The 26,663-nt window shown below is 38.8% G+C and overlaps 1 protein-coding gene across 11 annotated transcripts in view; it reads right to left on the reverse strand.

Moving 5' to 3' along the window:
• Positions 1-8,030: 8,030 nt before the first annotated feature.
• Positions 8,031-26,663, reverse strand: part of ARHGEF9 (Cdc42 guanine nucleotide exchange factor 9) — a 230,413-nt gene continuing 211,780 nt past the window's right edge. For all 11 annotated transcript variants that reach the window (XM_057538869.1, XM_057538863.1, XM_057538870.1 and 8 more), the window contains one exon: positions 8,031-11,299. In XM_057538869.1, the coding sequence (XP_057394852.1) occupies positions 11,118-11,299 (182 nt within the window). In that variant the 3' untranslated portion in view covers positions 8,031-11,117. The remainder of the gene's footprint in view (positions 11,300-26,663) is intronic.

Raw genomic sequence — 26,663 nt, forward strand, 5'->3', positions numbered from 1 at the left:
CACAATGGACCCACTTTTCCAGATATTTGAATTTGCTTTGTGTGAACAATCAGAGCCTCTGAGGTGAATGCATAGATCACGTGAACCAGTAAACAGACTTTGCAACGTGAATGCTATTCCCACACTGAAAAATTTAGCAATTTGTTTTTGGTTTTGTTTTTTTCTTGTGGAGTTTTGGAAGGAAATGAAATGAAGTAACTGTAATAGGAAAAAAATCATGATATATAACAGCCATATTTTTTGACAGAAATCTGCCAAATATTCTTTACCTTAAAAGGACACTGTAAAATGCCATAATCATTTTTTAAATTGACTTAATTAGAAAAGACCAAATGTATATATAAAGGATAATGCATGGATCCATCAATTTGTTTTCTGAACAGAAAGGTTAGGCAGCCCCTTCTCCACCCTCACATCTCTCCAGGGGACAAACCTAGTGGGGTGGTACTATGGACGCCTGCTGGCAGGGAAGACAACAGAGGGTTGATGGAGAGAAGGCTGGAAGCCAGGCAGAGGAAAGAGGAAGGTCACTGTCATTTATTTGAGAAAATTCTTTCATATAGGCATGGGGTTGGGGGCAGTGGAACACGGGTTTCTCCTTGAGGCAAATTTGGAGAGCTGTGTTGCGGAATTCTTCAGTAGCATAGGAGCAGGAAAATGTTGCATTAAGGCCCCCTTCCTTTTATCTGTAACAGCTTTATTGTGATATAATTCACATAACATAAATTTCAACCTTTAAGAAGTATACATTTCAGTGCTTTTTAGTATATTCACAGAATTATGTAATCACTAACACAATCAATTTTAGATAATTTTTATTACCCCAAAAGAAATCCATTAGCAGTCATTCCCGTCTACTTCCCAGCCCTTGGCAACCAATAATTCACTTTCTGTCTCTATGGATTTGCTTATTTTTGACATTTCATATAAATGGAACCATAAAAATCCTTTTGAGTCTGGCTTCTTTCACATAGCATAATGTTTCACCCATTTTAGTATCAGTGTCAGTATCATATCAGTATTTCATTTCTTTTTATGGTTGAATAGTATTCTGTTGTTACAGAGATATAACACATTTTGTTTATCTATCCATCACTTGATGGACATTTGGTTTTTTCCACCTTTGGCAATTATGAATAAAGCTGCTATGAACATTTATGTACAAGTTTTTGTGTAGACATGTTTTCATTTCTTTCGGGTATATCGCTAGGAATGGAATTGATGTTGATATGGTAACTGCATGTCAAAATTTTTGAGAAACTGTAAGGCCCCACTTTTAACAATTTGAGTGTTTACTATGTCTTAGGCATTGTGGTATTTTCCATGTTAGCTGTAAACTGATTTACTCCTTGTAACAATTCTGCAAAGTAATTACTAACTACTTTTATTCCCATATGACAGGTGAGGAAAATGAGGCTCAGAGAGGGGATGTCATCTGCTTATGGTCCCACAGCTAGGAAGTGGATGATGAAGCTGGGATTCGAACTCAGGCCGTTTGGCTCCAGAGTTCTTAGAGGAGGAGATGGCCAGACAGAAATAAAACAATTCTTGCTCTGAAAAAAAATGATGATTTCAGATTAGCATATTTGTTTTATAGCAGAGGTTTGGAATTTGGCTTTCACTGACTAATCTTTTTAGTTTAACCAAGTGGTTAAAAGTGCAAACCCTACAGCCAGATGGTTTGGGCTTGAGTCCAAACTCTGTCACTCACTACTTGTATGACTTTGGACAATTTACTTAACCAATATGTGCCTCAGTTACCTCATATGCAAAATGGTTAAATAATGGTATTTTTCTTATAGGGCTATTGTGAGGATTAAATTGATTTAATACATGTAATGCACTTAGAATAGGGCTTGTGTATATGGTAAGTGCTCAGTAAATCTTAATGAAATATGGGCCAGCATTTCCAAACATTTTTGATCCTCTACCCCATCAGTAAAACATTTCTGAGCACAACTTCCCAATATAGGTGTATTTATTATAAGCATGTGCTACTGACAATCCATTTTAATTATTGGGACAAATTACGTTCCTTCTTATTTTTTAAATAATAGAGATGTTTTAATATTTTATTCTGTATTCCTCATGGATGATCTTGTGTCCTTTACTCTGACCATGTGCCCTGTCCCAGATGGGGTACCCAGGTCTGGAGTGAGAGCAGAACTGACTTATCCCAGGTTTTTAAATATTGCTATGATACAGGGTTTCTGGACCTGTGTCTCTACCTATGTGGGTAGGGGAAGGGATAGGAGCAGGCAAGATGAAGAAGGAACTTCTAAGTGTTACAAGAATGAGTTCTTTCTATTAGGGGTTTCCTCAGGGGGAAGGAGAGTGTCTGGTTACCTATAAAACAATGAGTGGTTTCCATTTTATAGACAAGTACACCTTACCAGGTAAAGGGAATGACCTCAATCTCTCTCTGGGCAGGTATAAAGTTCAGGTGAGTACTTGCTGTGTTGGGCTCCTTTTAGTCCTCAGAACTGAGGACAGCAGAAGAGACCAGTAAAGACTCCCTGTCTCAGCTATGTTGGGCTTCTGGTCTCAGTGAGCACAGAGGACATGCTGAACCCAAAAAGAACAGAGTGAAACTTTCAGGGTTCCTCTGGACCATTCTGCCTTTCCTTTCAGGGAAAAGGGAGCTGGACAGGGATTTAGCGGAATTTGAGTCACCTCAAATTTGAGTCACCCTCCTTCAGTTTAGAGAAGGGAAAACTATGATCCTGGAAAACCTCCTTCCCTCTTTCCCTTCTCTGAACCTCACAGTGATTTAGTGTGATGATGATAATAATAATAATAATAATAATAATAATAATAATAATAGCTTTCATTTTATTGAGCTACTACTATTGTAGTTGCTTTACATGTATTAACTTATTTTATCATCATAACAAATTCCTATGAGCATCAGACATGTTTTTGGCCTCAAGTGACATCAAACTTATCTAACTGTAATCTAATTCAGTTGGCGTTTCTTTTCTTCACATAATAACAATCCAGAGGTAGGTGGTTGCTGAATATTTCTGTAATTTACTAATGTCATCAGGGACTCAGTCTCTTATCTTTTTTTGCTACCATCCTTAGTATGTATAGATCTTTAGTCTCATGCTTGTTACTTCATGGTCACAGATGGCCACCCTATCTCAAGGTATCACATCTGCATTCAAAATAGGGAAAAGAAAAGTGGTGTTGGTGCCAGCTGTATTACATCCCTTTATCAGGAGACAAAAGATTTATCAGAAACCAGCCCCCTACCAGCAGACTTTCTCTAACATTTCCTTAGTTAGGTGTTGGTCACATGGCTACCTTTTGCTGCAGGAGAAGTTGGAAAAATAAATATTTAACTGAGCACACTGTTGCCTCAAAATTGGGGTTTGAGTTGCAAATAAGAAAGGATAAATGGATACTAGAAAGGCAATCAACAATTTTTCAGTAATAGATAATACTACTAGAATCCCTATTTTACAGATAGGGAAACTAAGGCATGGAGTAGTTAAGTAACTACCCAAGGTCACACAGCCAACTAACAGTAGAGCTATGATTTGAACCCAGGCAGTCTGGCTCCATACCGGTGTTTCTGGAACATTCTTTGTGACAACCTACCTTTAATGTTTAATACCTTTAATATTGCATCCCAGTGTACATACCTTTCAAATTCAAAACACTACATACATTTTCTATCTACAATACTCCTATTCTATTCTATTCTATTCTATTCCATTCTATTATTTCATTTTTTAAAATGTTGGTCATGTTCAACTAAACTGATTTCTTGACCTGCAATTTGAAAATAATTTTACTGCATTGCTATTCCAACACCACCATTTCCCTAATGGGATTTCTGGGGTACCAAGAAAAACTTCCTGGTGCTATGTCACTCTCTCAAGTCCTGCCTGAAATGCCACCATTTCTTTTTTCCCCTAGATATTTGTCTCTTATCGAGTCTGATCCAAGAAGGGGATGCTTTGAGGGTTCCTGTTTTATACAGCCAGACAAAATTCCTAACTTATAACATCACCAATGCTTCAGTGAGAATGGTAGCACTTCACACGATACACCCTGAGCACTAATTCATGTGTATTAGCTGAATCTCCCCAAGAAGCATATCCCCTGATATGAGGGGATTAGGGAAGTGATGCAGGGAGGTGAAGGCAGCAAATATGGGGTGTGTTATTAAACCAGCTGTTACAGTGGGCAACTGAAGCTTAATCCCTGGGGAAACTCTGGGGAAAAGTGTCAAAATTTTCAATTATCATCCCTGAGGAGCAAGGGAACAAGGACATTTATACCCTTCCCCCATCAGTCATTGATTAAGGGCTATTCCCAGGGCAGGGAAGACAGTAATTCTCAGGTACTTCTGGCCTTCTATATTCTGGACAAAGTGGGTTCCATCAGCCTGAGGGAAGCCTTCCAACAAAGACACGGGTGCTGGATATTGAAAGCCAGGTTGGTGTGTAAGGAAATGGTAAGGGAGATGGATGGAACACCAACAGCATCTGCTACAACATGTTAGCTTGCATCCTTATCAATATTATCCTCAGTTCTAATATATTCAACAGTTCTTGAGTGTCTGGTCTATTGCCATGTTGCTGCAGTAATGGATGACACAGTGTTGTAAGAACCTCAGGTGGGGCAAGTCTGAGTTTTAAGCCCAGCTCATGTGCTAACTCTGTGACCCTGATCAGTAAAATAGGGAAAATATTTATACCTACCCTTTAGGATTATGGTGAGAACCTATCACAAAGCTTAGCATATTAGCAAGTGCTCCATAAGTGCTAGCTAGTATTTATTAATAATAAAAAGGATTTTCAGTTGATCATGTTGTTTAACCTATGAAATGGGGACAGTACATATACCTATAGGTATGGGGCTGGAAATAAATGTGGACTGCCTTAGCTAAGGCTGAACAGGAGACAGAGGGTATGGAATCTGGTGACCAGGAAGCTGGACAGCTAGGAGGTGTCTCGCTGAAGCTATACTTGTGGTTGATTTGCTACCAGAGCTTGGAAGCTCCCATCTCTCTCTCCAGGAATACACACTTACAAAGGAATTTGTACTTGAGTATGATTTACCACTCCACAAGCACCATGCAGATAGGAACACTATCTAATTTGTTCACCTCTAGCATGCAAGTAAATATTTGTTGGATTAATAAACGAATACAAAGTCATATACAGAGAATATGACCTTATCTACCAGGATTTTAGTTGTGCTATTCCCTCCACTTGGCATACCCTCTATTCCTCTTCCCAGTCCCTGCCCCATGCCTTTTCCACGTGTGTGTAGTAAAGAATTTATCCTAGCCCAAAGACGGGTCTGACCCTTGCCCTCAGCTTCTGGGAGGTAATCTCTTAGCCCTTGAAATGTCATGTCTGATAGGAGTATTTTTGTTTGCCTGGGGGCCTTGGGTCAATTGATAGTCTAACAATGTTATTTAGAATTGGGATTTTGACCACATCAACAATGTGATTTAGGGTGGGGGCTCTGAGTTACCTGGTATCAGCTCATCTTCTGAGAAGACTGGAGAAGGGGATCAGCCAGAGGGGCAGTGATGGAGCCCCAACAAAATCTTTAGAAGCTTGGGTGTGCTTTCCTGCTTGGCAATACTCCATGAATATTGTCACATATTTATGCTGAAAAGTAACATTGTCTTGACTCCACAGGGATAGGAAAACTGAAGCTCCCTGTTTGGTACTTTCTTATACTCTGCCCTGTGAGTTTTTCTGGTGGATTATCGAAACTAAAGGTGTTATTTGGGACCCCTGGACTTTCAATTGGTGTCAGAAGGGAGGGTTGTCTTGTGTGAACTGTTCCCCTTAACTTCACAGTTGCTCTAACCTTAACATGGTAGAAATTTCCCTGTCTTCTGAAACTTAGTTCAAACATTTCCTTCTTTGGTAGAGATATCCAATGTTTATCCATATCTAGTTCTCCTGCCCTTCTGAGTTCATAGGACTTTTACAGTTTTCTGTTCCCTTGAAGTTGGATGAAGCCATGTGATCAGTTCTGGCTAGAGAATTTAACTGTAAGTGAGAAACAATCTAGGGCTCTCTTTCCAGCTGTGGTGATTATGGAAATATGTCTTGAGATGGAGGTGTAGTAAGGCAGAAGCAGCCCAGATTGTGTACTATCACATGGGTGATAGCTGCCCCAGAGAGTCACGTGGACTCACAGCAGGATTTGTATGAGTAAGAAATAAACTCTGGTATGTTAAAGCCATTAAGATTTGGGGAAATATCTGTTACTGCAGCACAACTAAACTTATCCTGATTGCAAAGATCTTCCTCAATCACAATTAACCACTCCATTTTTTGAGTGCTTCCAGGCCCACATCCATCCTTGTTATGGTCCATGCTTATATGTTCTCACTAAATTCTGAGTGACTGTAGATATTTTATTTTAGTCATCTTCTCGTGTACCTGGCCCAGATTACGTATTCAGGATATGCAAGTTGAATCTAATTCAGCTGGTTGGCAGCATGGCTGTTGTGGAGATGGACATAAACTTGCCTAAAAATCTGCCTTAAATGATGCATTGGTGAGCTAAACAGAAATAATAGAGGTTTCTGAAAAACACAGGGCCACTCTGTGGCCATGTACCATTCCTTTTTTCCTCTTCCCCAACTATATGAGAAAACAGTGTCCATGTGACACTCATGGCCTACTAGAGAAGGAATTCACAGTTCAAGAGAGAAATGGGAGAGATGGAATCAGAATAGAGTGCTTCCAGGGAACATGAATTTTACATCCAAACACCCCCTCTAACTGTGTTGCAAACCCAGATGGTCTAATCTACCTATGGCCAGGCTGAACTGTTGCCTTGCAGGTGGTTGGACTTGGTGGAATGCTGAGGTCTCATTTTGTTATCTTGGGCCTGGTAGGTAAAGGCCCGGGCAAGCAAGATCTACCTCACCAGTCCTGTATCCTATTCAGGACAGAAGTCTCTGGGAGCCAGGGGTAAGCAGGTCATCATAAATAAGGAAATCCCAAAGGGTCCAAAAGTTAAGTGGGCCAAGCAGCAGAGTGGTGGTCTCTGTGACTGAAACACTGAAGTAAGCCAAAGCCCACAACAGAGACCTTAGGCCTCCTCCCCCTTGCCCCCTTGCTCTTGGTACTAGAGACAAAAGGACCTATGGTTGTAGTCACCTGTTGGAAGCCTAGATTAGAAAACTTAAGAGACAGGGCTCTCAAGGAGATTATAGAGAGTGTCACATTCATGTGCTAGTATCAACCCATTCCATATTCTTGCTCCCAACCCCCCTCAACCCATGCTGCACCCAGGAACTCTCTGAGAGTAAGCAACTCTGAGATCAATTTGAAGGGGGTTGGGAGATGGGTGAAGAATAAGCATTTTATTAGGGTCAGTGTTTATTTCTTCTGGAGAAAGGCAAGTTAAGTAGTATCAGAACATACAAACTATTGTGTCTCTAATGGGCAGCATAAGACACCACATGGGAGCCTTGTGGGCAGTAAGGAGCATGTATGTGCAGGAGACACTATGATGAAAGAAATAGTAAGGTCACTCCATCCACTTTGGGGGACGGATAAAGAATATGTCTACCTCTGAGGAGACAGGACTGGAAGCATTAGGAAAGAACTGGAGGTGGGGGATTCCTAAGTGATATGGATTCTGGTTAGGTCCAAAAAGCAGCTTTTAAGCTCACGTGAGAGTACACAGGGCAGGTACTGGACTTACAGCTGCAAGGAAAAGGAGTGAGGTCAGGAATGGGCCCTCAAGTCTTGTGAAAGAGCCAAGTGACATGAAGGACAGTCCCACCCATGAAGACATTTGAAGCACCCCTGGTTACAGGATCAAACTTGATTCTTGTGACCCACTCTTCCAGAAAAGACATGGGAGGCCACAGACAGACCATGGCAAGCCTGGCAATAGAACAGCAGGGCTGGCAGGCCAAGACTAGGCTGGTGTAAGCTGTCCCTGCCAGGCAAATTCCCTTTATTTTGCAACTGGTAAAACACACACACAAACACACACACAAAATGGCATGAGAGCTATGCCTGGAGGTGTCTTTTTACTTCTTTTATTGAACTCCATAAATATTTTCATAAGGCTTTGTGTCATTACAACATCATATTTTTTTAAACATTTTTTTAAACACACAACTTTGACACTTGTTTGACAGGGTCAAACAGTCAGATAGAATAAATGAAATAATAAACTGGCAAGTGCAGAGCAGCAGGGGTAATCAAAATCACTGTTGCCCATCCATCCACCCCAGCCCACCCCATCCCCAAAGCACTAAAAGATCACTATTTGGCTTCACACTAGAATTGTTAGAACTCTCTTGTTGCTGTCCTTATAAATCCTTTAGAGATATATACATAGAAGGGACGAGGGGGAGAGAGAGAAAGAGGAAGTGGATTTCTGGGTTAGGACCATCCCACAAGAGGGCCCATAGAATATATTAGCAAAGCCTTTTTGAGCAAATCCAGTCCTCATTGAGTTGAGGAAGGGGTATCTCTGGGCCATGCAGAAACAGAGATTTACAGAGTTCTTAGGGATAGCATTGCTGTGGGAATACAGAATAGGCTTGGATCCTGAGCCCAGGTAATGGGGTTCCCCTTGGGGCTGTTGGCCACTGGTCTGCTTTTCTCTCATAGGCTGGGGGAATATTCCAAGCAATGGTGAACAGATTTCTTGTTGTTTTCATAAGTTATTGGCATCTGATGAGGCCAGTGGGTTGGGTGGATAAGAGGTGGGTGGAAAGAGGTGATAATTCCTGATCCTGGAGCTCTGGGCACAGTCCCAGGGGAGCAGGAAGTGGGAGTGTGAGGGAGCTTGGCCAAGAGAAGTTGTAGGTCCAGGGACCTGTCCATGCATCCCCTCTTGGTGTGCCCCCAGGCCCTGGAGAAACAAGTCAAGGTCAAGCCTAGTGGGAAGGAATTGAAAGTAGGAAAATAATGTACACTCAAGGGAGGCCTACACAGCCAGACATTCTGTTTGCCAGGGAATCCATTTTAGCTTAGGCACTGGGTACCAGGTTCCTTGTTAAGTGGGCTTAAGTAGCTGGGTCAGGTGCTGAGCAATTGTGGCCAGTCCCGAGCCCTGGCCCTCTGCCCAGCTCACACTTATCCTTGGCTTACTCCTCAAGTCTCATTTGGGTGTGGTGGAATGGGAGCTTAAACAGCTTGTAATTTGATTCCCATAGAGGAAAAATTCCCAGGCTGGGCAGGGCCTGGTCTGGGTCAGGAGGCGTAAGAGCAGAGCCAGCTATGCTGTGTCCCATGCAGCCATGGCTGCTGCTCATTAAGCTGAGGTCCTTTCATGATGAAGTCTTCTCCCACAGGGTCCAGGATAGACTCACAATCTCCAGATTCCGCACTAGAATGGCTCTCCATAGTAGGGCCCATCCTTACTCCTTTGTACTCCATTCTCCTTGCTGTTCAAGGTCTATCTACCTGAGGGGCTATGTGGAGAGGAGGAATAGGGAGTACCCATAGGGAGTCTGTCTCTTTGTGTGGAAAGTTAGTTTTTCCTAAGTGTAAAGCCTACCAAAAATGAGCCTGAGGGTAGCATCTCTGCCTCAGATCATTTCTCCACAGGGAAAAGTCCCCTGGGCTCCTCGCTTGCTTACTTCAAATGTTGTGGGATGGGAGAATGTTGGAAACAGGGCAGTCTTTGAGTGCCAGAAGCGCTGTAACTATGCTCATACCAGCAACCCTCCTGTGCAGGGGAGAGCAGGAGAAAGAAGGAAGACAGGAAGAGGGGAAGGAAGGAGCCATGGAAGATTATCCATGCAATCGGCTAACAATGGGGGAAGTTTCACATAAGTTAGGAACTGTAAGTACATATCTTGGGCTGAGGTTGTCTCTTTCCATGCCCATCTTTGTTCTTTCCTATAATAGGTTACTATCAGCCTTTGATTCTGTCCAGGTCAATAATTTGAATACAGTTGAAGATCTTGGTCAGGTGGGCTCTGTCTTGACCTCTTACAGACTCCAGCAATGCTGCCTAAACAATCTGCCAATGGGGAGCAGGTACAACCAGGCCCCTGATTGCAGTGGGGAGTCCTACCCTAAACCTACTTGGTACTGGAGGCAGTTGAATCCCTCCTCCAGGAGGCAGAGTCTCAGCCTCTTTACTTCTAGTTCAGATTTTTTAGGTTAGGGGAGGGACAAGCCTAGAAGAAACACCATAACCAAAGTGGCATGAAGAAGAGAAAAACTGACCCAAACTAAACCCCAGATACAAAACTAGCATGACCCAGCAGTGCTGCAACATGGGAACCCCCAGTGCTAGCAGAAGAAACAGCCCAAATGCAGAATGCTCCCTGAACAGAAGTCCTCTCCAGCATCATTACTCTGACATTCCCTTGCTTCTGTTTAGTTTCGATCTCTCTACAACACCTAAAACACAGTGAAAGCAATAGAAATATTGAGCAGTTATGTCACAGGGCACAACAGAGCATGTCCAGACTGGCATGACTGAGGACAGAAGATGCAGGGAAAAGGCTATTTGGGGCAACTGCAGGGCTGCAGAAACATTCGCAGATGATCAGTTGAGGGAGTGGAGGAAGGGGATCCTCCCCTTACCCAGTGAAAAGGAAAAGGAAAAAAAGAAATTCAAAACTCTCAAACTCCACCACATCAAATTAAATTCAAAAGTCATCAGCATCAGTATCATCAGGAAACTAAAAAACAACACAAACACATCTATGTTAATAATGACAAGCCAATGAATCACTCACAGGAGAGCAAAAAGATTATCTCAACAAGAAAAGGAACAAATAGAAATGTCATTTTCTGAAAGTAAAGGGGAGGGGCACAGGGTAAGAATGGAAAACTTTTAAAGAAGGGATCATGTGTTTGGAATTCATTGGTACTTCTTCCTACCAACTACAGATTTTACTTCCCCAAAACAACAGAAAACATTTTTGGTCCTTCTGCATGTATGTGTGTGTGTGTGTGTGTGTGTGTGTGTACACTCAAGGTCCTGTGTGCGTGTGTGTATGTGTGTGTGTATGCGTGTGTGTGTGTATATGTGTATATATATATATATATATATATATATAATTTCAACAGTGCTTCTCCGAAAAAAGGTCCATCTATAAATATAATTTTATTTACTTTATTTTAAAATTATCTGCCTCCCTGTTGGTATTATTTTTTGAAGGGGGTTAACCTGCTGAAGTTTTGCCAGAATGGTGACTGGCTGCGCTTGGGTTCGGTGAACTCAAAGACCTGCGACTGAGCGATGCCATCAGGGACCAGGTACTGGCCCTGGTTTAACGGGTCCTGCGGTGGTGGGTAGGAAGGAGGAACTGAGCGAGCAGAGGTGACACCTAGAGTAGACGGGAGATCAAAGGGAAATGGTATAAATTAAGTAGCAAGGGGCTTCTCAAAGCACCTAGTGCCCACTTTTAATCCTTATCTCTATTCAGAACAGAATAGGCTGAGGCACACAGCATATGATTCAGAATGCAAGGATGATCTCTCTGCTGCTCCCAAATACCTTTTTCATCTGCTGGTCAGTGTCTGAAATTTCAACATTATAGCTTCTCTGTTTGCCTTTGTTTGACGACTTGATCCCATTACCCTGGAAGTAGTATCATATTAAGCCATCATATAACATATTAAGACATTCACACTTCGGTGGGAAGGAACCACTTCTTTTCTAAAAGCCAGTATTTTGTTGTTTTGTTTTTGTTCTTGTTATTGTTTTCCAGCTTTATTGAGATGTAACTGACATACAATATTGTGTAAGTTTAAGTTATGCAATGTGATGATTCATTATACATATATATTGTGAAATAATTACCACAATAAGGTTAGTTAGCACATCCATCACCTCACACAATTACCTTAAGTATACAATAGAGTATTGTTAACTACATTAACCATACTGTACATTATATCTCCAGAACTATTTCATCATATAACTAGAAGTTTGTGCCCTTTGACCAACATTGCCCCACTTTCCCCAACCCCAACCCCTGGCAACCATTAATCTACTTTCTGTTTCTATAATTTTGCCTTTTTCAGATTGCATATATAAGTGACATATTGTATTTGTATTTTTCTGTCTCACATTTCATACAGCATAACTCCCTAAAGACCATCCATATTTCCATAAATGGCAGGATTTCCTTCTTTTTATGGTTGACTAGTATTCCACAGTGTGTATGTGTGTGTGTGTGTGTTTGTGTGTGTGTGTGTGTGTGTCTTTATTGGGTGTATGGTTTATAAAAAGGTTCTCCCATTGCATAGGTAGCCTTTTCATTTTGTTGATTGTCTTTCTTTTGCTGTGCAGAAGCTTTCTAGTTTGATGTAGTTCCACTTGCTTATTTTTGTTTCTCTGGCTTGTGCTTTAGGTGTCATATTCAAAAACTCATTGCCAAGATCAATGTTGAGGACTATTTTCCCTGTTTTCTTCTAGGAGTTTTATAGATATGGGTTTTACACTTAAGTCTTTAATCCGTTTTGAGTTAATTTTTGTGAGTGGTGTAATATAGGGGTCCAATACAGTCCTTTGCATGTAAACATCCAATTTTCCCAATACCATTAATAAAAGAGACTATCTTTCCCACACTGAATATTCTTGGCCTCCTGACAAATATTAGTTGACCATAAGTGTGGGTTTATAATTGGGCTCTTGATTCTGTTCCATTGATCTATATGCTGGTTTTTATGCTAGTACCATACTTTTTTGATTACTATAGCTTTGTAATATAGTTTGAAATTGGGATACATGATTGCCCCCAGCTTTGTTCTTCTTTATCAGAATTGCTTTGGTAAATTGGGGTCTTTTGTGGTTCCATATGAATTTTAGGAGTGTTTTCTCTCCTTCTATGAAAAATGCCATGGAATTTGAGATAAGGATTACAGCAAGTATAAAGATGGCTTTGTATAGTAAGGACATTTTCACAATATTAATTCTTGCCATTCATGAATATGGGATATCTTTCCATTTATTTGTGTCTTCTTCAATTTCTTTCATAAATGTCTAATAGATTTCAATGTGCAGATCTTTAACCTTCTTGGTTAAACCTATTCCTAAGTATTTTACTATTTTGTGCTATTGCAAAGGGGATTGTGTCCTTAATTTCTCTTTTGGATGTTTGTTGTTAGCGAAACACAACTGATTTCTGTACACTGATTTTGTATCCTGAAACATTACTGAATTTCTTTATTATTCTAATATTATTATTTCTTGGGATAGTCTTTAGAGTTTTCTATGTATGAAATCATATCATCTGTAAACAGAGACAGTTTGACTTCTCCCTTTCTGACTTTAATTGCTTTTTATTGCCTGACTGCTCTGGCTAGGACTTCAAGAGCTATGCTGAATAGGAGTGGTGAGGTTTAGAATCCTTGTCTTATTCCTGAACTTAGAGGAAAAGCTTTCAAACTTTCACCTCTGAATATTATGTTATTAGTGGTGAGCTTGTCATAAAAAGCATTGATTATATTGAGATATGTTCTTTGTATACCCAATTTATTGAGAATTTTTATCACGAAAGATGTTGAATTTTGTAAAATGTTTTTTCTGCATCTATTGAGGTAATCATGTGATTTTTATCTTTCATTCTATAAATGTGGTGTGTCACATTTATTGATTTGCATATGTAGACCATGCTTGCATCCTAGAGATGAATCCCACTTGATGATGATGCATGATCCTTTTATGCACTGTTGAATTTGGTTTGCTAGTATTTTGTTGAGAATTTTTACATCTATATTCATCAAGGATATCTAGTAGTATCTTTATCCAGCTTTGGTATTGGGGTAATGTTAGCCTCATAAAATGAGTTTGGGAGTGTTCCTTTTAGGTTTTTGACTAGTTTGAGAAGGACTGGTGTTAATTCTTTTTTAAATGTTTCATGGAATTCACCAGTGAAACCATCTATCTGTTCCTGGGCTTTTCTTTGTTGGGAGGTTTGACTACTGATTCAACCTTCTCACTTGTTATTTGTCTGCTCAGATTTTGTATTTTTCCCTAATTTGAGACATAATAGACATATTACATTGTATAAGATTAAGGTGTACAACATAATGATTTGATATATGTATATACTGCAAAAAGATAAGCACATTAAGGTCACTTAACATCCATCACTTCACATAGTTACACGTTTTTTCTTTTGATGAGAACTTTTACAATCTACTCTCTTAGCAACTTTCAAATACACAATACAGTTTTGCTAACTATAATCTTCATGCTGTACGTTACTTCCTCAACCTCATTTATTTTATAACTGAAAGTTTGTACCTTTTGACCACATTCACCTATTTCCCCTACCCAACACCACTCGCATGTGGCAAACACCAATCTCTTCTCTGTTTCTACAAGTTCAGTTTTATTAGATTCCCCATATAAGTGAGATCATACAGTATTTGTCTTTCTTTGTCTGAATTATTTCATTTAGCATAACGCCTTCCAGGTTAGTCCATGATGTGGAAAAGACAAGATTTCCCTCTTTTTATAGCTGAATAATATTCCATTGTGTATGTGTTTGTATATATTTATTTTATCCATTTATCTGTCAAAGGACACTTAGGTTATTTCTATGTCTTGGCTATTATGAATAATGCAGTAACAAACATGGGGTACAGATACCTCTTCAAGATAGTTATTTCTTTTCTTTAGATATATACCCAGAACTGGAATTGAATTATATGGTAGCTCTATTTTTAATTTTTTTACAAACCTCCATACTGTTTTCCATAGCAGCTGTACCAACTTACATTCCTACCAACAGTATAAAAGGGTCTCTTTTCTCTACATCCTTCCCAGCACTTGCCAGCACTTGTCTTTTGATAACAGCCTTTCTGAAAGGTGTGAGGTAATATCTCATTGTGGTTTTGATTTGCATTTCCTGATGATTAATGATGCTGAGGTACTTTTCGTGTACCTGTTGGCTATTGGAATATTTTCTTTGGAAAATGTCTACTTAGGTTTTTGCTTATTTTTTTAAAATTAATTTTTATTGGAATATAGTTGATTTACAATATTGTGTTAGTTTCTGCTGTATAGTAAAGTGAATCAGTTAAACATATACATATATCTGCTCTTTTTTAGATTATTTTCCCATAAACGTCATTACAGAGTATTGAGCAGAGTTCCCTGTACTATACAGTAGGTTCTTATTAGTTATTTATTTTATATATAGTAGTGTGTATATGTCAATCCCAATCTCCCAATTTATCCCTCTCTCCCTTTCCACTTTGGTAACCATAAGTTTGTTTTCTATATCTGTGACTCTATTTTTGTTTTGTAAATAAGTTCATTTGTACCATTTTTTAGATTACACATATAAGCAATACCATATGATATATGACTTACTCTGACTTACTTCACTCAGTATGACAATCACTAGGTCCATCCATGTAGCTGCAAATAGCATTATTTTGTTCTTTTTTATGGCTGAGTAATATCCCATTGTATATATGTACCACATCTTCTTTATCCATTCATCCATTGATGAACACTTAGGTTGCTTCCATGTCCTGGCTATTGTAAATAGTGCTGCGATGAACATTGGGGTGAATGTTTCTTTTTTTTTAACATCTTTATTGGACTATAATTGCTTTACAATGGTGTGTTAGTTTCAGCTTTATAACAAAGTGAATCAGCTATACGTAAACATATATCCCCATATCTCCTCCCTCTTGCGTCTCCCCCCCACCTCCCTACTAACAAATGTAAAATAGATAGCTAGTGGGAAGCAGCTGCATAGCACAGGGAGATCAGCTTGGTGCTTCACGTATCTTTTTGATTTATGGTTTTCTCAGGATATATGCTTAGGAGAGGGATTGCTGGATCATATGGTAGCTCTATTTTTAGTTTTTTAAAGAACCTCCATACTGTTCTCCATAGCAGCTGTACCAATTTACATTCCCACCAACAGTGTGGAAGGGTTCCCTTTACTCCACACCCTCTCCAGCATTTGTTTGTAGACTTTATGATGATGGCCATTCTGACCGGTCTGTGGTGATACCTCATTATAGTTTTGATTTGCATTTCTCTAATAATTAGCAATGTTGAGCATCTTTTCATGTGATTTTGGCCATCTATATGTCTTCTTTGGAGGAATGTCTATTAGATCTTTTGCCCACTTTTTGATTGGGTTGTTTGTTTATTTTTTTTGATATTGAGCTGCATGAGCTGTTTGTATATTTGGAGATTAATCCCTTGTCAGTTGCTTCGTTTGCAAATATTTTCTCCCATTCTGTGGGTTGTCTTTTTTTTTTATGGTTTCCCTTGCTGTGCAAAAGCTTTTAAGTTTAATTGGTCCCATTTGTTTATTTTTGTTTTTATTTGCAGTACTCTAGGAGGTGGATCCAAAAAGATATTGCTGCAACTTATGTCAAAGAATGTTGTGCCTATGTTTTCCTCAAAGAGTTTTATAGTATCTGTTCTTACATTTAGGTCATTAATCCACTTTGAGTTTATTTTTGTGTGTGGTGTTAGAGAATGTTCTAGTTTCATTCTTGTACATGTAGCTGTCCAGTTTTCCCAGCACCATTCATTGAAGAGACTGTCTTTTTGTCCACTGTATTTCCTTGCCTCCTTTGTCATAGATTAATTGACCATAGGTGCATGGGTTTATTTCTTGGCTTTCTATTCTGTTCCACTGATCTATATTTCTATTTTTGTGCCACTACCATACATTTTTGGAAATGATTTTTTAAATTTTTGTTTTATATTGGAGTTGATTAATAATTTTGTGTTAGTTTCAGGTGTACAGCAGAGTGATTCAGTTATACACACAGATGTATCTATTCTTTTTCAGATTCATTTCCCATTTAGGTTATTACAGAGTATTGATCAGATTTCCCTGAGCTATACAGTAGGTCTTTTTGATAACTGTAGCTTTGTAGTATAGTCTGAAGTCAGGGAGCCTGATACCTCCAGCTCCATTTTTCTTTCTCAGGATTACTTTGGCTATACAGTCTTTTGTTTCCATATAAATTAAAAAAAAATGTTCTGGTTCTGTGAAAAATGCTATTGGTAATTTAATAGGGATTGCATTGAATCTGTAGATTGCCTTGGGTAGTGTAGTCATTTTGACAATATTGGTTCTTCCAAACCAAGAACATGGTATATCTTTCCATCTGTGTCACCTTCAATTTCTTTCATCAGAGTCTTATAGTTTTCAGAGTACAGGTCTTCTGCCTTGTTAGGTAGGTTTATTCCTAGGTATTTTATTCTTTTTGATGTGATGGTAAATGGGATTGTTTCCTTATTTTCTTTCTGATTTTTTCTGTTAGTGTGATTTCTGAGTGTTAATTTTGTATCCTGCAACTTTACCAAATTCATTGACACACTCTAGTAGTTTTCTGGTAACATCTTCAGGATCATCAATGTATAGTATCATGTCATCTGAAAACAGTGACAGTTTTACTTCTTTTCCAGTTTGGATTGCACTCATTTCTTTTTCTTCTCTGGTTGCTGTGGCTAGGACTCCCAGAACTTGAATAAAAGTGGTGAGAGTGGACATCCTTTTCTTCTTCCTGATCTTAGAGGAAATGCCTTCAGCTTTTTACCTTGAGTGTGATGTTAGCTGTGGGTTTGTTGTATATGGCCTTTATTATGTTGAGGTAGGTTCCATCTATGCCCACTTTCTGGACAGCTTTTATCATAAATGGGTGTTGGAAATGTAAAAAGCCTTTTCTGCATCTATTGAGATAATCATATATTTGTTATACTTTTTAATTTGTTAATGTGGTATATCAGTGACTAATTTGGGGATAACGAAAAATCCTTGTATCCCTGGGATAAATCCCACTTGACTGTAGTGTTTGATCCTTTTAATGTATTGTTGGATTTGGTTTGCTAGTATTTTGTTGAGGAGTTTTCCATCTATGTTCTTCAGTGATATTGGCCTGTAATTTTCTTTTTTTGTGGTATCTGTGTCTGGTTTTGGTATTAGGGTGATGGTGGCCTCGTAGAATGAGTTAGGGAGTGTCTCCCTTTGCTATATTTTGGAAGAGCTTGAGAAGGATAGGTGTTAACTCCTCTCTAAAGGTTTGACAGAATTTGCCTGTGAAGCCATCTGATACTGGACTTTTGTTTGTGTGAAGTTTTTAAAATAAGTTTCAATTTCAGTACTTGTGATTGTTCTACTCATATTTTCTATTCCTTCCTGGTTCAGTCTTGGGAGATTTTACCTTCCTAAGGATTTGTCCATTTCTTCTAGATTGTCCATTTTATTGGCATATAGTTGCTTGTAGTAGTCTCTTATGATCCTTTGTATTTCTGTGTTGTCCGACGTAACTTCTTTTTCATTTCTAATTTTAGTGATCTGAGCCCTATCCCTTTTTTTCTTGATGGGGTTGGCTTAAAGTTTATCAATGTTGTTTATCTTTTCAAAGAACCAGATTTTAGTTTCACTGTCTTTTCTCTTGTTTTCGTCATCTCTATTTCATTTGTTTCTGTTCTGATGTTTATGATTTCTTTCCTTGTATTAACTTTGGGTTTTGTTTGTTCTTATTTCTCTAGTTGCTTATGGTGTAAGTTTTTGTTGTTTATTTGTGATTTTTCTTGGTTCCTGAGGTAAGACTGCATTGCTCCAAACTTCACTCTTAGAACTGCTTTTGCTGTGTCCCATAAGTTTTGGATCATCATGTTTTCATTTTCGTCTGTCTCTAGGTATTTTTGAATTTCCTCTTTGATTTCTTCAGTGATCCATTTGTTGTTCAGTAACATATTGTTAGCCTCCAGGTGCTTGTGTTTTTTGCATTTTTTTTCATGTAGTTGATTCCTAATCTCAACATTGCAGTTGGAGTGCTGGCTTGATATAATTTCAATTTTCTTAAATATAATGAGGCTTACTGTATGGTACACCATGTTATCTATCCTGGAAAATGTTCTATGTGCACTTGAGAAGAATGTGCATCTTCTCCTTTTAAATGGAATATTCTATAAATATCAATTAAGTCCATTTGTCTAATGTGTCATTTAAGCTTTTGTTTCCTTATTGATTTTCTGTCTGAATGATCTGTCAGTTGATGAAAATGGGGTGTTAAAGTGTCCCAATATTATTGTGTTACTGTCAATTTCTCATTTTATGGCTGTAAGAATTTGCCTTATATATTGAGGTGCTCCTATGTTGGGTGTATAAATATTTACAATTGTTATATCTTCTTCTTGGATTGATGCTTTGCTCATTATGTGGTGTCCTTCTTTGTCTCTTGTAACAGTCTTTATTTCAAAGTCTATTTTGTCTGATATGAGTATCACTACTCCAGCTTTCTTTTGATTTCCATTTGCATGGAATACCTTTTTCCATCACCTCATTTTCAGTCTGTATGTGTCTCTAGATTTGATGTGGGTCTCTTGTATACAGCATATATGTGTCTTTTTTTTTTAATTCGGATATAGTTGTTTTACAATGTCATGTTAGTTTCTACTGCACAGCAAAGTGGAGTTCCCTTTGCTATACAGCAGGTTCTTGATAGTTTTCTATTTTATACATATTAGTATATATATGTCAATCTCATTCTCCCAATTCATGTGACCACCATCTCCCCTTGGTGTCCATACATCTGTTCTCTACATCTGTGTCCCTATTTCTGCCTTGCAAACTGGTTCATCTGTACTATTTTTCTAGATTCCACATATATGTGTTAACATACGATATTTGTTTTTCTCTTTCTGACATACTTCAGTCTGTATGACAGTCTCTAGGTCCATCCATGTCTCTACAAATGACCCAATTTTGTTCCTTTTTATGACTGAGTAATATTCCATTGCATATATATACCACATCTTCTGCTTCTTTTTTAAATCAATTCAGCCAGTCTATGGCTTTTTGTTTGAGCATTTAATCCATTTACCTTTAAGATAATTACTGATCTGTATGTTCTTATTGCTATTTTGTTAATTGTTTTGGATTAGTTTCTGTAGTTCTTTTTTCTTCCCTTTTTGTTCTCTTCTCTTGTGATTTGATGACTACCTTTAGTGTTGTGTTTGGATTGCTTTTTCTTTTTTTGTGTGTGTTTGTATCTGTTCTAGATTTTTGCTTTCTGCTTACCATGAGGTTTTGATATAACAGACTACATATATACAAGATTTTTAAAAGTTGCTGGTCTCCTAATTTCAAATGGTTTTCCAAAATCCTGCATTGGTATGCTCCTCTTCTCACTATTGCTGTTTTTGTTATCATATTCTGTGTGGATGCTTGCCTACCTTTACTGTATGTTTGCCTTTACTGTTGCACTTTCCCATTCATAATTTTCTTGTTTCTAGTTGTGGTCTTTTCTTTTCCATCTAGAGAATTTCCCTTAGCATTCGTTGGTTTGGTGGTGGTGAATTTTCTTAGCTTTTGTTTGTAAAGCATTTGCTTTTTCCATGGAATCTGAATGAGAGCCTTGCTGGGTAGATTATTCTTGGTTGTGTTTTTTCCCTTTCATGGCTTTAGATATATCGTGCCACTCCCTTTGGTGCTGCAGAGCTACTGCTGAACAATCAGCTGATAACTTTATGGAAATTCCCTTGTGTGTTATTTGTTGCTTTTCCTTTGTTGCTTTTAATATTTTCTCTGCCTTAATTTTTTGTCAATTTGATTAATATGTGCCTCAGTATGTTCCTCCTTGGGTTTATCCTGTATGGGACTCTCTGCACTTCCTGGCCTTGAGTGGGTGTTTCCTTTCCCATGTTAGGGAAGTTTTTGGCTATTATCTCTTTAAATATTTTCTCAGGCCCTTTCTCTCTCTCTTCTCCTTCTGGGACCCCTATAATGCAAATGTTTGTGCATTTTATGTTGTCCCAGAAGTCTCTGAGACTGTCCTCATTTCTTTTCATTCTTTTTTCTTTATTCTGTTTTGCAGCAGCAATTTCCCCCAATCTGTCTTCCAGCTCACTTATTCGTTCTTCTGCCTCACTTTTTCTATTGATTCCTTCTAGTGCATTTTTCATTGCAGTTATTGTATTGTTTAATATTTGTTTGTTCTTTAAAGCTTCTAGTGCTTTATTAAACATTTCTTGTATCCTACTGGTCTGTGCTCCATTCTTTTTCTGACATCTTGAATCATCTTTACTGTCATTACTCTGGATTATTTTTCAGATAGGTTGCCTATCTCCACTTCACTTAGCTGTTCTTCTGGGGTTTTATCTTGTTCTTTCGTCTGGAACATATTTCTCTGCCATCTCATTTTGTCTAGATTTCTGTCTTTGTGGTCTCTGTTCCTCACACTGCAGGACTGTAGTTTTTCTTGCTTCTGGTGTCTGCACTTTGCTGGGTGAGGTGGGTCCAGGGGCTTGTACAGGCTCCCTGGTGGGAGAGACTGGTGTCTGCCCACTGGTGGGTGGAGCTAGATCTTGTCCCTCTGGGGGTAAGGCCATGGCAAGAGGTGTGTTTATAGGTGGTTGTTGGCTCAGGACGACTTTAGGCAGCCTGTCTGCTGATGGGTGGGGCTGTGTTCCCACCATGTTCATTGTTTGGTCTGAGGCCTCCAAGTGCTGGATCCTACAGGCTGTTGTCCAGGTCTTGGTGTCAATATGATGACCTCTGGGAGAGCTCATGCTGATCAATATTCCTTGGAGCCCCCACCACCAGTGCCCTTGTCCCCACAGTGACCCACAGCTGACCCCTGCCTCCCTAAGATACTCTTCAAGACCCGCAGGAAGGTCTGGCCCAGGATCCTATGGAGTCACTGTTTTGCCCTGGGTCCCAGTGCACGTGAAACCTCGTGTGCTCCCTCCAAGGGTGTAGTCTGTTTCCCCCAGTCCTGTGGAACTCCTAGACTCAAGCCCACTGGTCTTCAAAGCCAAATGCTTTGTGGGCTCCTCTTCCCATTGCCAGACCCCCAGGCTGGGGAGACTGACGTGGGGCTCAGAACTCTCACTCCTGTAGGAGAACCTCTGTAATATAATAATTTTCCAGTTTGTGGGTTGCCCACTTGGTGGGTATAGGATTTGATTATATTGCAGAAGCACCCCTCCTACCATCTCATTGTGGCTTTCTCTTTGTCTTTGGGTGTAGAGTACATATTTTGGTAGGTTGGGGTCTTTTTTATTGATGGTTGTTCAGCAGTTAGTTTTGATTTTGTTGTTTTTGTGAGAGGAGGTAAGCTCAAGTCCTTCTACTCTGCCATCTTGTCTCCTGCCCCTGTCATACTTTCTTCTTCACGTTTTCGTGTCACTAATTAGCATCTTTTCATTTCAGCTTGAAGAATTTTCAGCATTTATTGTAAGACAAGTCTAGTGGTGATTAACTCTTTCAGCTTTTTTTTTTTTTTTTTGGTCTGGGAAATTCTTTTTCTCTCCTTTATTTCTGAAGACAACTTTTCTGGGTACAGCATTCTTGGTTGGGTATTATTTTCTTTCAGTACTTTGAATATATCATTCCACTCTCTTCTTGCCTGCTAGGTTTCTGTTGAGAAATCTGCTGATAGCCTTATGCAGGTTCCCATGCATATGAGAATCGTTTTTTCTCTTGCTGCTTTTAACCTTCTCTTTTTGTCTTTGATTTTAGACAGCTTTATTATAATGTATCTTAGAGAAGACCATTTTGGGTTGAATTGTTTGGAGACCAGTGAGCCACATGAACTTAGATATCAAAATATCTACCCAGAATTGGGAAGTTCTAGTCATTATTTATTTAAATGATCTTTCTTCCCCTTTCTCCCTCTCTTCTCCTTCTGGGACTCCAATATTTTGTAGATTGTTAATCTTAATTTTATCCTATAAGTCACACAGGCATACTTCACTCTTTTTCATTCTTTCTTTTTTTTTTCCTACTCTGACTAGTCAATTTCAAATGAGCTTTCTTTGACTTCACAGACACTTTCTGCTGGCTCATCAGGTCTGCTATTGATGCTCTCTATTGTATTTTTCATTTCATACATTGTATTCTTCAGCTCTATAATTTGTTTGGTTCTTTTTATGATTTCTACTCTGTTAAATTTCTTATTTTGTTCATGATGTTTTCCTGATTTTGTTGAATTGTTTCTCTTGTAGCTCACTGAGCTTCCTTAAAACAACTATTTTAAATTGTTTATCATGCAAATCACAGATGTTCTGGTCTTTGTGTGTCAGCTTCTGGAAATTATTGCATTCCATTGATGATGTCTTGTTTCCTTGATTTTTCATATTCCTTCTAGTCTTGTGTTGCTGTCACCTCCTCCAGTTTTTATTGACTGGCCTCTTCTATACATCCAATCATAGATTATTTGGTCTGGAACTTCTCCACTGGACTCCCAGACTTTTACAAAAACACTCTCATCTGTTGGTGAAAATCTGTGTTCTTTAGGGAGATGACAGTAGAAAACTATTTTGTCATTTTGATGATGTCGTCAGTTTTCAAAGGTGGTAAGTGTCAAAAATACAAGGGTTCCAGAGGCCAAACAATTATATGTAGATATTAGGGAGGGAGTTTGGGGAGTGCTCATTTTAATTTTTTAATTAAGCTTTTTATTTTGAGATCATTGTAGATTCACATGCAGTTGTAAGAGAAAATATAGAGATATACCTTGCACCCTTTACTCAATTTCTCCAATGATAGCATTTTGCAAAACTATATTACAATATTACAGCTAGGATATTAACATTGTTACAGGATACAGTCAAGAGACAGAACATTTCTATCATCACAAGGATTACTCGTGTTACTCTTTTATAACCACACTCACTTCTTTCCTTTCCCTACTCCCTCCTTAACCCCTGGCAACCACTAATATGTTCACTATTTCCAAATTACATCATCTGAAGAATGTTATATAAATGGAGTTATACCATATGTAACCTTTGGATATTGGCTTTTCTCAGTCAGCATGAATCCTTAGAAATTCTCCCAAGTTGGTTTATGTACCAATAGTTGGCTCCTTTTTATTGATGTGTTATATTCCATGGTATAGATGTACCAGAATCTGCTTAATTACACCCACTGAAAGACATCTACATTGTTTCTAGTTTGGGCTATTATGAAAAAGCTGCTATGGGTGTTTGTTTAGAAGTTTTTAAGTGACAACAAGTTTTTGTTTCTCTGGGATAAATGCCCAGATGTGTCATTGCTGGGTCATTTGGTAGTTGTATGTTTTATGTCTTAAGAAACTACCAAGCTATTACATAAAATAGTGGCTGTACTGTTTTACATTCTCACCAGCAAGGTATGAATGATTCTGTTTCCATGCATCCTTGCTAACATTTGGTGTTTTCACAATTTTTTCTATTTTAGCCTTTGTAATAGATATGTAGTGATATCTCATTGTGGTTTTAATTTGCATATTTCCAATGATTAATGATGTTGAACATCTTTTCATGTGTTTAACTGATATCCATATATCCTCTTCAGTGAATTATCTGTCTTTTGCCCATTTTCTAATTGGAGTGTGTAGTTTTGTTTGTTTGTTTGTTTTTACTATTGAGTTTTTTAAAATTTATTCATTTATTTATTTATTTTTGGCTGTGTTGGGTCTTCGTTTCTGTTCGAGGGCTTTCTCCAGTTGCGGCGAGTGGGGGTCACTCTTCATCGCAGTGCACAGGCCTCTCACTGTTGCAGCCTCTCTTGTTGCAGGGCACAAGCTCCAGACATGCAGGCTCAGTAGTTGTGGCTCATGGGCCTAGTTGCTCTGCAGCATGTGGGATCTTCCCAGACCAGGGCTCAAGCCCATGTCCCCTGCATTGGCATGCAGATTCTCAACCACTGTGCCACCAGGGAAGCCCTTACTATTGAGTTTTTAGAGTTCTTTATATATTCTAGATACCAATGTTTTGTCAGATACATGGTTCGCAAATATCTTTCCTAGCCTGTAGCTTGTTTTTTCATCCTCTTTACATGGTCTTTCATGGGGCAAAATTTTCTATTTTGATGAGGTTGATTTTATCAATTTTTTATTTTATAGTTCAAGCTTTTGGTGTCAGTTCTAAGAACTTCTTTGCCTAGACCTAAATTCTGATGATTTTCTCCTACTGTTTTCTAAAATTTTTGCAGCTTTAAATTTAAGTTCATTATCTATTTTGAGTTAATTTTTATAGGGTGTGAAATTAGGTTGAGATTATTTTTACTTTTGGCCTGTGGAAGCCCAGTTGCTTCAGTGCCATTTGTTTAAAAGGCATTCTTCCTCCACTGAATTGCTTTTGTACCTTTGTGAAAAATCAGTTGGGCATATTTGTGTAGGTCTGTTTTTGGTTTCTCTATTCTGTTCCATTGATCTAACATGTCTATCCCTCTACCAACACCAAACTGTCTTGGTTATTGTAGCTATATAATTAGTTTTGAAATCAGGGTAGACTTATTATTCAAACTTTATTCTATTTCAAGTTTATTTTAGTTATTCTGGGGTACTCATTTGATTTTGACCTGGCCCTAAAGCCTCTGGAGATGGGGACTGTACTCATGGCCCTAGGGAGCTCCATGATGACAAACTGAAATGGGTTGATGGACCAGGAATTAGCAACCAACTCCCAAGAAGTTATATATCAATTCTTAAAAACAATGCAGTGTAAAAAGCAAATGTAAAGTGAAAAGGCCTCCCTTGGAGCTAGGCTCTGTCCTCTTTGCTTTTCTTCCAGCCAGGCTTCCCCTCCTCCAGAAGAGTAGTAGTAAGGTCCCATGGCATTACAGATTGTGTTGGAATCTGTATTAAATCTGAATTAGAGAAATCCTAACAACAATGCTCCCCATCATTTCCAGGAAGGGGTTATTGGAAGGATTAAGAAAGCTGGCTTTCTCAGGTATCTGAGAGAACTCCCTTCTTGCTCTTCCTATGTATATGATAAAACTATTGAACTACTAAGCTGTACAATCACTTCTACATGTGTAGTGCCCTTGAGTCTCAAAATATATCAGTCACCACAGCCCTGGACTAGGAGAGCCTTGAAAACTCGAAATAGAAATAAGGGAATCAATTTTTAGGAATTCTGTGAAGTTTGAGACTAGATAAGTTTCTTTGAAGACTTCAGGATTTCTATTAAACATGGAAAGCAGTTTAGGTGAACCATTGTTTAAATATTGGGAGACAAGAAAGGACCTGCAAGGGATAGCCTTGAGACAAGGCAGAGAAGGAACCTGACACAAAGGTTTGGTATGAGTGAGTAGGACTGTTTTCTAGTTCGTTGCTTTGTGCATGTTCCTCTGCTTTATGGTTTCTCAGTGAAAAGATAAGCCAGTCTCAGATAGACTTGAGGGAACTTGGGCTGAGGTAAAGGAACACCATCCCATCATGAAGGTCAGTGTGGTAGGGACAGTGGATGAATTCAGAGTGAGAGAAGCTCAGGAGGTGAGAGCCTCCAGGAGACAGAGGTGGGCCACTAGGACAGTAACCCCTTTGGAGCCTGAGGACTGTCCAGGTGGCTGGGGCTCATATCTCTAAGGAAGAAGCACATTCTCTCAAAGGATTCTCCTATTCATACAGATCATAGACTTACTGTTATTAACTCCAGATTACTTTCTAAACTGTCATGTTTTCACCCCTAAGAAGTTAGGGGTGGTTGCCTTTAATTCCCTATCTAAAGCGAATCATATTTCCATGATGAGGGAAAGTGCCAATGAGGGCCTCCCAAGAGTAAGAAGCAACAAACAGAAGGAAGGCCATGTCTAGCCAAAGGCCCAAGCTAGGTGCACTCCTCAATTGGAAATCAGATCTTCACAGGCACTCAGCCTCCTCAATGAAAAGGAACCTCATTAGGAATAATTAAGGGTGCTTTATGTGGCTGCTAGAATCTCAGGCAACTTGAATCTGATCATTTTATATGGTGACTCA

This window comes from Balaenoptera acutorostrata, chromosome X, assembly GCF_949987535.1.
Source record: "Balaenoptera acutorostrata chromosome X, mBalAcu1.1, whole genome shotgun sequence".
Classification (NCBI taxonomy): domain Eukaryota; kingdom Metazoa; phylum Chordata; class Mammalia; order Artiodactyla; family Balaenopteridae; genus Balaenoptera; species Balaenoptera acutorostrata.